Here is a 15,454-nt window from a genome sequence, read left to right on the forward strand (position 1 = left end):
TTAAAAAAAAATTTCCACAGTATCTTGGTGCACTTGACTACAACAAACCAATCTCAGAAGCAGGATTTGGCTACATATGCTTTGGCACCTGCTATGCTGTTTAACACAGTGGCTGTGCATGTGCTCAACGTCTAACATTCTTACTCTGTCCCCAAATTCTCTGCTTCCCTTTCACAAAATTAATCAATCTTGGTCTTGATTATACACAACGACTGAGTATCGACAGCTTCTAAACCTTTACGTTAAGAAATTGCTCCCTGTCTCAGTTGAAAATGACTAACTTCTTCCTGAATCTAATTAGCCTACAACCATAAACATTGTGAAATGCTAGTGAATGTCCCGAGGGTGTGGGTGCATTGTTAAAATTGCATTTTAAAAATGTGGTGTGATCCTCTCCTATCTACTACAAGAATATTGATTGTACTAGAAAGCACTTATGGTATCATGTTTTAGTTTTAGAGATACAACGTGGAAATAGGCCCTACGCCCCATCGAGTCCACACCAATCACCTGTACGATAGTTCTATTCTACACACTAGGGATAATTTACAATTTACAGAAGCCAATTAACCTACAAACTTGCACATCATTGTAGTGTGGGAAGAATCTGGAGCAGCCGGAGAAAACCCATGTGGTCGCAGGAAGAATGTACTAACTCTGTACAGACAGTACTTGAGTCTGGATCGAACCCAGGCGCTGTAAAGCAGCAACTCTACTTGTGTGCCGCCTATTTCTTGACACCTTTTTACCTTCTGTCTAAATTGTGCTATCTGCTTTATCTTGTTATTTCATTATTTTTCCATGTTTTAAAAGCCTACGAGTTCTTTAGTAATAAATAATTGTTCCCATCAACTTTGGCATCGGTTAATAGTGAAATCTAATTTTTGCATGTAGTGATCTAAATGAGCATCTCTTTAATGATACCAATGTTTACCCGAATGTCCAAAAATTAAAAATAAAGAATAGTCATAAAATGTAAATATTTGACTTCCTGAAAAGGTTTTCTTTTAATAGGGTCACAAGGATCTGTAGATGCTGGTTTACCAGAAATAAACAAACAAATCAGGAAGTGCTGGAATAACTCAGCATTTCAGGCAGTATCTCTGGACAATATGTATGGGCAACAGGAACATGGAATGGTTTGAGGAAGGGACCTGTCCCAAAACGTCTCCAATCCATGTCCTCCAGAGATGCTGCACAGACCCACTGAGTTACCCCGACACTGTTTATTTTTCTTTATATGTTCTTGTGAGATTAGTGTTTAGTGTTTATACTCTAAGGAAATAATTTAAAATGTGTTTTAGTATATACTGATTCATGACCAAGAATATACTTTTGATCTATTTCTGTCATTGTAAATCTATTTGCGACACTGGGAAATGGTTCAGTGATAGAGGACTTAAAAGGAATCCTGTTAAATCACTTCACTTGAATATGCTTAGAGTGCCAGCAGTCCTGTTCCAAATTTCTGCAAAAACTTTGTGTTGGCAATTGACCAAGGGAGCAAAGCGGAATCAAATGGACAACAGTGTTATTGTTCTGCTACTTTCATATTTTCTGTCCGTGGGCTTCTGGCCAAGTACATCTTAGGGCAAAGGTTATATGTTAGTTCCAAGAATTTGAAACTCTTCCAATCGATGTAATTTTAGTAATGAAGAAAATAAGTGTAAATTAGTTCTTATGGATTCTTCCCGTGTATCTCTTTAGGTCTGGAGACAACTGAAGGGTCACACAGCACAGATACAAGCTCACCAGCCTATTGCGCCTATGCTATCAAGCACCCATTTACACCAATCTCATTTTTCCCCCCATTCCCATTAACTTTCCCCTTGATTTTAATACTCAAGGCATTACTGGCAATTTACATTGGTCAATTAACCTAGCAACCCGTATGCCTTTGATGTGGGAGGAAACTTGAGCACGTGGAAACCCACGCAGTCACAGGGAGTACCTGCCAACTCCAGTCAGCCAGCACAGGAGGTCAGGATTACAACTAGATTACAGGGGCTATGAGGCAGCAGCTCGACTATCTGTACCACAATGCTGCACATTGGTACAAATGTATTATTCATTCTTCTGGCCTCTCATTTGGGTTATAGTGTTTCTGTCCAAATAAACAAACTAAATATTTGTCATTCAGGCATAGATGGGCATCTTTCAGAATCACTTTGTCCCTGAAGACTGTTTAGGTTAGAATTAATTAAAACACATTTTGAACTAGCATCACTTGTTTATGGTCGTCTCATTACTGAACCAATTGTGACACAGTTCTATTAGCTTTTTTTTTCCCAAGATGTGGCCGTGCTGCTCAAACCTAATTGTCTTTGCCCCTCTACAGCCTATTTGTAGGTCCCCCTCCATCATGGCTGACCATGGGTGATGCATCCTAGTTGTTGGCTATTTGATCCAAACCTCGGCTAGAGCAGCGTCGCTTGTGACTGAAGAGACCAATGCGGGAGTGACAGTCTCTGTGGCAAAGATCACATTTGTGTGTGGTCTCTGGTTGTTGAAGTTGCTGCACTCCCTTCTGCGTGCCCGCTTGTCTGCCGCTGCGTTCAACAGTTTCTCTTCCCCCGTTGTGATATGTTGGTTCAGGCTACCTCGCCACCTCGTGCGGTCAGCTGCAAGGCTCTCCCAGGATTCCACATCAATGTCAAGCGCCTTCATATCACTCTTGCAGACATCCTTGTAATGTAGCTGGGGGCGGCTGAAGGTTCTCCTCCCAGATGTCAGCTCTCCATAGAAGGTCTTTTGTAATATGGCCATCCTCCATGTGGTGGACATGGCCCAGCCACCGCAGTCTGCGCTGCCTGGAAGGCCAGCGCGAGACAGGATCTCGGCGTTGGATACTCTGTCTTGCCAGAATATGCCCAGGGTATGGCGGATGCTTCTAAGGTGGAAGGTGTTGAGTCTTCTCTCCAGTCTGGCATATATAGTCCATGTCTCACTGCCGTACAGCAGGAACTACAAGCACTGATGGACCGCTTCTATCGGGCTTGCAAGGATTTTGGGCCGACCATCAGCCTGAAGACGAATGTCCCGGGGCAGGATACAGAGGCACCGCCTGTTATGACCATTGACGACTAAAAGCTCGATGCCGTCCATCAGTTCACATACCTCGGCTCCACCATCACCGACAACCTCTGCTTGGACAAGAGGTTGACAAGAGGATCGGGAAGGCAGCTACAACTTTCGTTCGCCTCACAACTCAAGCGTGGGCCAACCCAAAGCCGACAAAGATAGCAGTCTATGAGCACGCTGCTGCACGGCAGTGGGACAGACTACATATCTACAGCCTTACTAGTAAAGGTATTCATACAGTACTGTTGTGCAGGAAACTCCACAATTTTGAGCCAAAAGTAAAGAAGAACTAGTAATGGACTTCCATGTCAGGATGTTTGTGACATTGATAAGGATTCAATCTGGAAGATGTTGTTGGAGCAGTCTAGTGTTGTAGAGTAATAGAAGTGATACAGTGTAAAACAGCCCCTTGGCCCACCTTGCCCACACCACTCCTAGTGTTCCAGCTACACTAGTCCCACCTACCTGCGTTTGGCCTGTATCCCGCCAAACCTCTCCTATCCATGTACCTGTCCAACTGTTTCCTATATGTTGGGATAGTCCCTGCCTCAACTACTCCCTCTGGCAGTTCATTCCATACGCCCACCACTCCTTGTGTGAAAAGGGTACCCCTCAGTTTCCTATTAAATCTTTCCCTCTTCACCTTAAACCTATGTCCTCGGTCCGCTTACTCTGGGCAATGGACTCTGTGTAGCTGGAACATGTTGGCTGGTGTGGGCCGAGGGTGGGCAGGATTTTTGAAGGACAGGATTTTTGATCACCAGGAAAGTTGGGAACTGATTTGGCGTCAACATGGGTTTTTTTTCAGGGGATCTGTGCGTCTACCCAATCTATTCCTCTCATGATTTTATACACCTCTGTAAGATCACCCCTCATCCTCCTGCGCTCCAAGGAATAGAGTCCCAGTCTACTCAACCTCTCCCTATAATTCAGACCGTCTAGTCCTGGCAACATCCTCGTAAATCTTCTCTGTACTCTTTCCAGCTTGACAACATCTTTCCTATAACATGGTGCCCACAACGGGACACAAAACTCTAAATGTGGCCTCACCAACATCTTATAAAACTGCAGTATGACCTCCCAACTTCTATACTGATGGAGGCCAATGTGCCAAATGCCTTTTTGACCGCACTATCTACCTTCAACTCCACCTTCAAGGAAAAATGCACCTGCGCTCCTGGATCCCTCTGCTCTACAACACTCCCCAGAGCCCTACCATTCACTGTGTAGGTCCAGCCCAAGATAGGCATCCCAAAATACAATGCCTCACATTTCTCTGCATTAAATTCCATCAACCATTCCTCAGCCCACCTGGCAATTTTTCACAACCATCTTCACTAATTGCAAACGTGCTAATCTTGCCATGTATGTTTTCATTAAAATCATTGACAAACAATAATGGGCCCAGCACCGAACCCTGAGGTACGCCATTAGTCACGGACCTCCAGTCCGAGAAGCAACTGTCCACCTTCATCCTCAGCTTCCTTCCAAGAAGCCAATTTTCTATCCTCTAGTGGTAGAGGAAACTAATGTTTAAAGTAGAAGAAAGGGTGCTGAGCATATTGAATGCTGTTCAAGCTGTTGTGATCTAAAGGGGCTGTCCCACTTGGGCGACCTAATTGGCGAGTTTAGAAGAGTTTGGAAAAAGTGACCTGTTGAAGACCTCCTTCGACTATGTTGAAGACTAGCTTCGACTAGCTACGACTAATTTCCGGAAAATTGGACACCGAATAGCGGAGAGTGAAGACGACCTCCTTCGACCCCCCTTCGACTATGTTGAAGACTATCTATGACTACCTTCGACTACCCTCGATTACCTATGACTAACATACCGACCTACTACGACGAAACCTACGGGTAAAAAAAATTATCGATTTTTTTTTTTCCATGGCGACCTTTTTTTACTCGCCGGGATTTTTTAACATATTGAAAAAAACGCAGCAACCTAGCTGAGGCCTCGTGTACGCGGAGACCACTCTCGAGCATGAAGGAGAGTTACGAAGACCTCCTAGGACCTCGTGTCGACCATGCTGCGAGTATGAGCCAAGGGCAAACTCGCCAGAACTCACATTTTAGGTCGCCCAAGTGGGACAGCCCTTTAAGCAAGCTTAGGATGTACCATCATGGTCTTGTCTGGCGCATTTTAGATAGTGGGAAGGATTTGGAATACAAGAAGGTGAGGTATAGGTCACACGATGCCTAACGTATGACCTGTTTTTCTAGCCCATGTTGCTGGTCTTATTTAGTTTCTAGTAAATGCTGATACTCCCAGGATGTTGCTGCTTGGGGGTAAAGCTTTTGAATATTGGGTAAGAGGTTAGAGTTTCTCTTTGAAATTGCTTTGCAGTTTTGTGCCGCAAGGGTTATTTGCCACTTATAGGCTTATGTTCGAATATTGACCAAGGAGGCATGTATGATTTTGTTTGCTGGAAATGAGTATGGAGATATTTAAAGTTTGTATTTAAAGCAATTTGACGTGCACTTGGAAAACTTGATCATTCTTGTGCACTAGATTAATGGAAATGCACCAGTTTAATGGAAACCCTTGTGTTTTCAGACTGGGAACATATTTAACAATACACTGTTACTGTCCATTGTGCATTTGAAAAATCCTCAAAATAAAGTGAAGTAATTGGCACCATATAGGATTACGCCTCTATTGATATAACTATGTTCTGTAGCTTTAGCCTGCTACAGAAAACAAAATGTTAATTACAGTCAGTTGGACCCATTTTTTTACTTTAAGATTTATGGTGATAGCCTGGCTGGTGAATGACCTTATCGTGCCACTACCAGTTAATAAGTAATACGGGTAGTCTTTCTGTTTTCATTTTGTTTTGAGCTACCATAAGAATGATTATTTAATTTCCTCCCCCTCAAATCTGTGCTACATTTCTTAGCCAGTAGGAAGGTGAGTCAGTAGAAAATTTAGTCCATGTTAAAGCAAAAAAAAGGAGTGGCCACCAAATAACCAGTTTGTTTTTTTTTTGTGTGGTTTGTGTGTGGTTTCAATGCTTGACTTTACAAGTTCCATCTGCTTGTCTCACTGAGTTACTCCAGCATTTTGTGTCTATCTGGGACCACGTGGGTTTCCTGTCACATGCCAAAGACATTTAGATTTGTCGGTTAATCAGCTATGGTAAAATTGCTTCTAGCCTGCAAGTGAGTAATAGAATCAGTAAGGGTGGGGTAACGCATGCAATAGTTGATGGAAACTCGGGGAGACTAAAAAATGGGACTAATGTAAGGCTCGTCTAAAGAAGGGTCTTGACCAAAAACGTCACCCATTCCTTCTCTCCAGAGATGCTGTCTGGCCCGCTGAGTTACTCCAGCTTTCTGTCTATCTTTAAATTAAATGGATGTTTGACGACCGGCAAGGACTCTGGGCCAAAGGCATGTTTCCATGCCATGGAGCTATGGAATTGCTCCCCAAGATTTCTCTGCACATTAGTGCTCCGAAGGAACCTGTCATTCACTTCATAAATCTGACCAGATTTTGACTTTCGAAACTTCAAAAGTATATTACCTCAAAACCTGTCTGGATTAAATTCCAACCGAAATCGCTCTGCCCTTATTATCCAGTTGTTCTGTAACCCACAACATTCCATGACAACCATCTTTGCTATCTGCGACTCCACCAATTCTCATGTTATCCGAGTTCTTCCTAATCAGACTCTCTCCATTCTCAACCAAGTAATTTCAATAAAGGTCTCGGAACCACTCACTGTGGTACACCATTTGTGTACCAGAACTTTCTGGACTTCCAATCAGAGAAACACCGACCAGCTACTGCACTCTGCCTCCTATCACCACGCCTATTTTATTTGGTTTGCCAACACACCTTGGATCTCTTGTGCCGTAACCTTCCAGACCAACCCATCATGCAGGACATTGTCAAAAGCCTTACTAAAGTCCATGTAAACCACATCTACTGCTTGGTATCCCACCAATTTTGTTAAGTACCTCCTCAAAAAAATTAAATGAGATTTGTGAAACATGATTTCCCCAGGAAAAAAAAACATGCTGACTCCGAATCAGTTCCCAACTTTCCTGGTGATCAAAAGTCCTGTCCCTCAACCTTCTCTTACAGTTTTTCCTACTACTGTGTAAGGCTCATCGGCATCTTATTTCCAGGCTTAGTCATATAATCGTTTGAACAAGGGCACAATTTTACCTATTCTCCCGTCTTCTGGCATCTCACATGTGACTAATGAAGGTGCAAAAATATTTTCAGACTACAAGCAATATCTTGCCTTGCTTCCCTTAGCGTTCTAAGTTGGATCCTGTCAAGCCCTGGGGATTTACCTGCCCTAACATGCATCAGTATTTTTTTTAACATTTCTTGATATAATCGTGCTCCAGAATATCAACATTACCTCTCCTCCTGGTGAATACCAGTAAAGTACTCATTTAGGACTGCATTCATATCCCTGGTTCCACTTGTAGATTTCCCCTTGAGGGGTCTACTCTTTGTTTAGTTACCTTGTTGCTTCTAATTAAGTTACAAAATGTTTTAAAATTCTCCTTAATCTTACTTGCTAAGGTCATGTCATGGCCCTTTTTTGCTCTCAATTTATTAAATTTTCTTCTATATCCCCTATAAAGGACTTGCCTGATACCAATTTCCTATACCTGACAAATACTTCCTTCTTTTCTTTGCTGGCCTCCAATATCCCTTGATTCTCTAAATTTACCATCTTTGCCTTAACTTTTACAGGGACATGCTGACTTTGAACTCTTAGAATCTCGCTTTTAGACTTATCAGATGTTGTTTTTTCCCGACAACAGCTGTTGGCGGGAAAAAACAGTCTATATTCATCAGATCCCGCATACATTATTGAAACTTACCTCCTTACCTGCTGTATTTATGGACCTAAAGTTTGCTTTTTTCCACCAAATATTTCAAACTTTGTTCACTGTTCTCAAAAGGTTGTTCCACAGACATTACTGAGGCTGTTTTCCAGGAATAACAAAGAACACTTATTATCACATACACCAATTGGTGTAGTGACATTTGAGTTGCCATTTGCAGCACAATAAAAATAAAACACAACATTAAAGAAGAATTTAACAGTAAACATAAAAACATCCCCCCACAATGGTTCCCACTGTGAGGGAAGGCAGCAAATTCCAGTCCTCTTCCTCTTGTTCACCCTGTGGTCGAGGCCTATTTGAGGTTGCTGCAACAGTGGCCCAATGTTTTTGGCCCTCTCGCTGGATGATGGAGCTCCGGCGTCAGAATAACACTCTTCAGCGGCTTGGAGTGTCTGGAACAGCCGCTTGCTGCCAGAGACCATGGCTCTTGAAATCCACAGGCCGCGCTGGTCGGAGCTCCAACACTGGCGAGCTCGGCGAGAGATCCCAGGCTCCGCGGTGTTCAGAGTCAGCGGAGTCAGTGGAAGCTCTGCAATGACAGCTCCGCGATGTTGGAGTCACCGGTCTCAGCACTCCAGAGCTTACCACACTGCGACCTTCGGTAAGGCATCGCCTGCTCCGTGATGTGCTTCAGCGCTGCGCCGCCGCCGAAGTTGAAGATTCTGGCTGGTCCCGGAAGGAAATGCCGATCCAGTCCAGGTGGTAGGCCACGAGGAGAGGACGAAGATGCGGCTCAGAGGAAAGAAGCATCTCGGACCAGGTAGGGACTGAGAAAGTTTCCCCATACCCGCCACATTAAAAAACTAGACCTCCAAAACAACACTTTTTAAACACACTAAAAATTTAAAAAAAGGTGAAAAGACGAACATACTCGATGGCGCCCCCTCTTCAATGTGATCCCCTATTAAAAATGTCACCCACGTTGAATGTAATTTACTGTGGAAAAGTTTGTCATGTTCTATCAAATTCTTCAGAGGTATTAAGTGTCATAGCTCTGACTTCATGTAGGTCACTGTAACATTACTCAATTTTTGTATTTGTTGCCTGTGGTTCTGTGAGGTGGTCAATGTGGCCCCCTGCTGGTTGACAAAGCATGGGTAGAAATTGTTTTAAGCTGGTCCCTTGAAACTAAGTAAATAACGTGAAAAAGGAAAAGCAAAACATTTGGAGACATAAAGTGTGTTAATGTCATATCCTACACATCCAAATGTGTTTTCATATTTTAACATGCCGTAATATTTTACGTTGCCAATGTTGCCTGTGTGGTAACGCCATGACATCGATCAGAAGGTCATGATCCTCTAATGTTGTGGAATGAGCTCTGTGCTATTGCAGTACTGGACTATTCCATTAACACTTCTCGATGAAATGTTAATGGAATAATCTGCATCTGGATTGAAAATGTCACAAATATTCAGTAGTAGCTCTGAGCTGCAATATTAACTCTCTTTCTTTCTCCTGCCTGACTTTTTTTTCCAACACTTTCTGTTTTTATTTTGTATTTCCAGGCTCCCTATATTTTTGGTACGTGAGGAAGAATAGGAAGCCAAACAGTATCCTGGATTACATTTATCTTTCAACGGTTACTTTTTAGTCAGTCGTTTATGCCTAATTATTGACCTCATTGTATGAAAGTTGATCATCACTTTTCCCATAATTGCCACACATTACAATAGTAATTTTGAAAATAATTATTACTGCCTTTGAGTTTTTCTGGGAATTCTGAGGCTGACAGATGTTATATCAATACAGGATCTTTCTTTGAGTAAAAATGGTTCAGCGGTATTTCATACTTGATATACAAGCTGTTTCCTAATGTGAAGTAGACCACTCACTATCCTTTGTAGTTGAGCTATTCCAGTCATCAGACTTTCAGGTTTGCTGCTGTGCCAGGACTTTATAAAAAATTTAAAGTTGTAATTATTTGAAGAATTAAAATAAATCTCTTCCTATTATCATATTACTTTAATGTTGTGATAACAATAAGATGATTTCATGAGCTAAGTATGTTGAGTCGCATTAACTTCTTCTGAAGGCGTTATTACATTGTAAATTGTTCTTTAATTTCTTATTATAATCATTTTATCTGTATGTTGACACAGGGAGGAAGTAATTAAATGCCTAACTTCCTATTCCATGTCATGATAGTTTTTATCTTTTGCAATTGCTGTGATGCCTTTCAATGTTCCAACACACTTCATGGAAAAGTTGATAAACAATATTTGACATACAACCACGTAAGGAGTTTGGTAAACTGGTGTTCAGGGAAGTCGTTGTCAAGGAATGCATTAAAGGATTAAGAGGTTTAAGGAGGGAATTTCTAGTCTAATGAGCTTGAGACATGGCTACCCAAGATGGAACAATTGAGTTTGCCAATGATCAAGGAGCAGGAAATTGCAGAGGTTACCAAGATTGGGAGAGGCTAATTCTTTGAGGGATTGGAACATTTTTTTTTACATTGTTGTATGTACGGCTGTCAGCATCATCAAGGACCCACACCATCCTGGCGCACACTCATCTCTCCGCTGCCTTCATGTAGAAGATACAGGAGCCTGAAATCTGCAACAAACAGGTTCAGGAATAGCTCTTCCCAACAGCCATAAGACTATTAAACTCAACTCAAACAAAACTTTAATTAGCCTACTGCACTTTATGTTTATTTATGTGTGTGTGTATATATATATTCAATGGTATATGGACACACTGATCTGTTCTGTATTATTTATGCCTGCAATATTCTGTTGTGCTGATGCAAAGCAAAAATTTCATTGTCCTATCTGGGACACATGACAATAAACTCTCTTGAATCTTGAATCTTTAAATCGAGTGATAGAATTGTACAACAGGGAAACAGGGCGTAACTTGTCCATTCCGACCAAGATGCCCAATCTAAGCATGTCCCGTTTGCCTGTGTTTGGCCGTTATCCCTCTCAACCTTCACTATCCGTGCATCTTTCCAAAGTATTTTTAAATATTCTTATAGTACCCGTCTCAACTATTTCCTCTGGCAACTCATTCCATTTACCTAACCACCCTCTAAGTGTAAAGGTTGCCGGTCAGGCTCTCATTAAATTTTTCCTCTTTCACCTTAAACCTATACTTACTCCTTCTTGATTCCCCTACCCTGGGGAAATAAAGATTCTGTGCATTCACCCCATCTATTCCCCATTTAATTTTATGCACCTCTGTAAGGTCACCCATCAGCCTCCTCCAAGCTACGGTATATAGTCTTAGCCTGCTCAACCCTTCCCTGTAGCTCAGGCCCTCGAGTCCTGGCGATATCCTGTAAATCTTTCGGCACTCTTTCCAAGGTTAAAGACATATTTCCTTTAGTAAGTTGACCAAAACAGAACACAATTCTTCAAGTATGGCCTCACCTGCATCTTGTACAACTGGTAGCCTGCTCTGGCAGCTTAGATCTGTGGAATCCAGGAAGAGCTAGCTAACTGGAGGCATGATGGTTTCATGGTGGGAAGCAGGGGGTGATGGTGGAAGGATTTGTTTTCCCCCTTGGAGGCCTGTGACTAGTGGTGTATTTCATAGGTTGCTGCTGGGCCCATTCATACATGTCATCAATGATATGGGATGTACAAGGCATGATTAGTAACTTTGCTGATGACCATGAAGATGACCCTGGGGAGTGTTGTGGAGCAGAGGAATCCAAGAGTACGGGTAGCATGGTTCTCTGAAAGTGGCATGACAGGTAGATAGGCTGGTGAAGAAGACTTTTGGCATACTAGTGTTCAGTCAGGGAATAGAGTACAGAAGATGGGACGTAATGTTACAGTTGTGCAAGATGTTGGTGAGGCTGTACTTGGTGTATTATGTTTACTCTGCTATAGGAAAGATGCCATTAAGCTGGAAAGAATACAGAGAAGATTTACAAGCATTCAAGGGCCTAAGGTTGGGCAGGCTCGGAATTTATTCCTTGGAGCACTAGAGACTGAGAGCTGAAAGGTTGAGAGGAATAATAGGCAAATCAGATTAGCTTAAACGAGCACCTTGTTTAAAGTGGACAAGTTGGGCCTAAGGGCCTTTATCCGTGCTACATCGCACTTTGACTCCGAGTTGCTTGTTTTTTTTACCAAAGTAACAAATTGAATATTTAGGAGTATGGACAAAGCATAATTTAAATTAAAATTGAAATGCTTTGATTTCAAAACAGATCATACTTTGATTATTTATATGAGGGACTAGATAGCAAACTTCTAGTCTCAAAATTAATTTTACTTGAAATTAATTTTGAGACTAGAAGTTTGCTTTGCAATAAATATAACATGGTATGGCAATGAAAGCTCACTGCAAAGGAATGCAACAGCAGAATATTTGCAGGTTACTTCATGGCAACAATAGATATGTACCCATAACCTTATTTTCCTTTAACATTAATATAAGTAACACATTGAGTCCCATGGAAATATAATATCAGCAGAGCTGTATCTTTTCTATTCCCGCCCATCACTCTATTACCGGGATAGACCGGAGGTAGGTTAGAATAATTTTTTTGTTATATTCGGAAGAATATTTTAAATTACTTTTTTGGCTCGTATAAATTCAAATACATGAAAGGAAACTCATTGGTTCTTTTCACATTTTTATATCCTGAACAGTCAACGTCTAATTGTTTGGTTTGATTCACTATACTAAAGTTCATGTTTGAAACTGTCTAATGTTTTTCTTGTTTTTCTTTTAGGATCAATTTGACAATATAGAGAAACACACACAATGGGGAATTGATTTCTTTGAAAAATATACAAAGTTTGTTAAAGAGCGACTTGACATAGAGCAAAGCTATGCAAAACAATTAAGGTAAGTTGATCAATTTATATTGTCAGAACTATGCTGTTGTAGCAATCTGATTGGGAGAGGGGGAGGACTGGCTGATCAACATTCCAGGTATAGATGTTTCAGACATGGCTGAGGGATGTGAAAGAGGTGCATTGCTGATGATGGCGAATGCCACAGCTGCACTTGCAGATGGCATCTTGGAGGGCTCATCCAGCAAAAGTAGGACAAAAATAGGAGAGCTAAAAACATGAAGATTGGGTAGACACAAAATGCTGGAGTAACTCAGCGGGTGAGGTAGCATTTCTGGAGAGAAGGAATGGGCGACGTTTCAATCTGAAGAAGTGTCTCGACCTGAAACGTCACCCTTTCCTTCTCTCCAGAGATGCTGCCTCACCCGCTGAGTTACTACAGCATTTTGTGTCTACCTTTAACTTAAACCAGCATCTGCAGTTCTTTCTTACACAACATGAAGCTAAGATTGCATTATAGGTCTCCCAATAGCCAGCAGGAGATAGAAACATAGAAAATAGGTGCAGGAGTAGGCCATTCGGTCCTTTGAGCCAGCACCACCATTCAATATGATCATGGCTGATCATCCAAAATCAGTACTGCCTTCCTGCTTTTTCCCCCCATATCCCTTGATTCCGTTAGCCCTAAGTGCTAAATCTACCTCTTTCTTGAAAACATCCAGTGAATTGACCACCACTGCCTTCTGTGGCAGAGAATTCCAGAATCACAACTCTCTGGGTGAAAAGGTTTTATCTCATCTCAGTCCTAAATGGCCTACCCCTTATTCTTTAGGCCATAGAGGATCAGAAATGCAGGCAGATTGTGGAAACGGTTTTTTTTTTGTACTAAATGATTTTAATTTCTTCAGGGACTCCCCTAGTGTCAGGAGCTTAGATGGGGCAGAATTTGTTAGATGCATCCAGGAAGGTTACTTGAAACAACATGTCGATAGTCCAAAGACAGAATACCGATGCTCCGGTATTCCCTGGGAAACATCCTCTCATTTTGCACTGTACAATTGTTGCTTTGCAAGATGACAATAAAGGTTGATTGATTGATTGATTGAAAAAGCTGGAGTATTCCAGCGAGTCAGACAGCATCTCTGGAGAAAAGGAATATGTAACATTTTGGGTTGAGACCCTTCTTCAGACCAACTAGGGAAGAGGCCATACTGGACGTTGTACTGGGAAATGAGCCGAGTCAAATGATCAAAGTTTCAGTGGGAGAGCATTTTGTGAACAGAGATTAAAACTTTATTTTAATGCAAAAGGCCTGACAGGTAAGGGAGGTGAATTCAGGTAATGGATTGGTATATGGAACTGGGATATTATACTATAACAAAAGCACATTTGAAGGAGGGTCAGGATTGCTGGTTCAATGTTGAGAGGTGCAAATCGACAGGCATGATAGAAGGGAAGGTAAGGCAGGAGGGGAGTTGTGTTTTTGGTCACAGGATATCACAAATAGATTTTGGGTGATGGGGAATTATTGAAAAGGCATTTGAGGGGGGTTCATCTTTTTCATGTAGAGGATGATACCCATATGGAACAAACTGCTAGAGAAAGTGGTTGAGTTTGTACAATGATAACTTGTAAAATACATTTGGATGAGTGCATAGATAGGAAAGGTTTAGAAAGATATATACGTCTAATATGGGGAAATGGGATTAGCTTAGATGGGCACCTTGATTAGCCTGGACAAGTTGGGTTGAAGGGCCCGTTTCCTTGATTTATTACTCTGACTGGGTTCTGGTCACCACAATCCAAGAATGATTTGGCTTCAGAAGAAGTTCACTAGGATTTTATCTGGATTAGAGAGTATTAGCTATAAGTTCAACCTCCGACATTCCAGAGAAAACAATCCACACAATACTCCAAATGTGGCCTCACCAAATTCCTATAAAACCACCTCAGCTACATTCCTAACTCTTGTACTCAAGTCTTGATCAATGAAGGCAAGTGTATACCATATACCTGTTGTGTTGCCATTTGCAGGAAGTTATGGACTTGGGCTCTAAGATCCTCCTCTGTCCATCAATTATGTTATTGGTCTTGCCATTAATTGTATATTTGTCCATTACATTCAACCTCCCAAAGTTCAACACCTCGCAGATACAATGACTACATTTAAGAGGTATTTAGGCAAGGTAGGGGCAGGCAGGGAATAGTAGGATAGAGACCATGTGCAAGGAGATGGGATTAGTTAAATTGGTGTAATGATTGGCACAGCCGTGATGGGTTGTAGGGCATGTTCCTATTGTATGATCTGCGCATATTCTACGCATCACTGTGAAGGCCAAAATGTTTCAAAGGTAACTTTCATCGCACTTTACTATTAATATTTTGTTAAATCCATATTTTTGGAAGATTTAATGTTTGCATTTGAGAGCTTTTGTTAGATAATTTCCGGGGTTTTTTACAAAGGTTTTTTACAAAGGATAATTTACAAAGGTTTTTTTTTTTTAAATACCCCCTAGGAAGAACCCTTTATTGAAGAATGCTTTTGTTTTTATTAAAGATTAACTTAGATATTGATTCTGGTATTCAAAGTAATCCCATGTAATGGATTCTATGCAACAGTCAGCCTAAAAGGCTGCAATGAATTTTGAGTCGTATTGTGATGTTACTGACCAGGTTGTTCACAAATACAATTATAAATTGTGTGTACAAAGAGTAAAATTGCAGATTTTTGAATTCATTAA

The 15,454-nt window shown here is 41.4% G+C and overlaps 1 protein-coding gene across 4 annotated transcripts in view; it reads left to right on the top strand.

Annotated features, from left to right (window-relative positions):
- fnbp1l (formin binding protein 1-like) overlaps positions 1-15,454 on the top strand; it is a 107,013-nt gene that overhangs the window by 46,893 nt on the left and 44,666 nt on the right. For all 4 annotated transcript variants that reach the window (XM_055641436.1, XM_055641435.1, XM_055641437.1 and 1 more), the window contains exon 2: positions 12,650-12,765. In XM_055641436.1, the coding sequence (XP_055497411.1) occupies positions 12,650-12,765 (116 nt within the window). The remainder of the gene's footprint in view (positions 1-12,649; positions 12,766-15,454) is intronic.

The sequence above is a fragment of the Leucoraja erinacea genome, chromosome 10, assembly GCF_028641065.1.
Source record: "Leucoraja erinacea ecotype New England chromosome 10, Leri_hhj_1, whole genome shotgun sequence".
Taxonomy (NCBI): Eukaryota; Metazoa; Chordata; class Chondrichthyes; order Rajiformes; family Rajidae; genus Leucoraja; species Leucoraja erinaceus.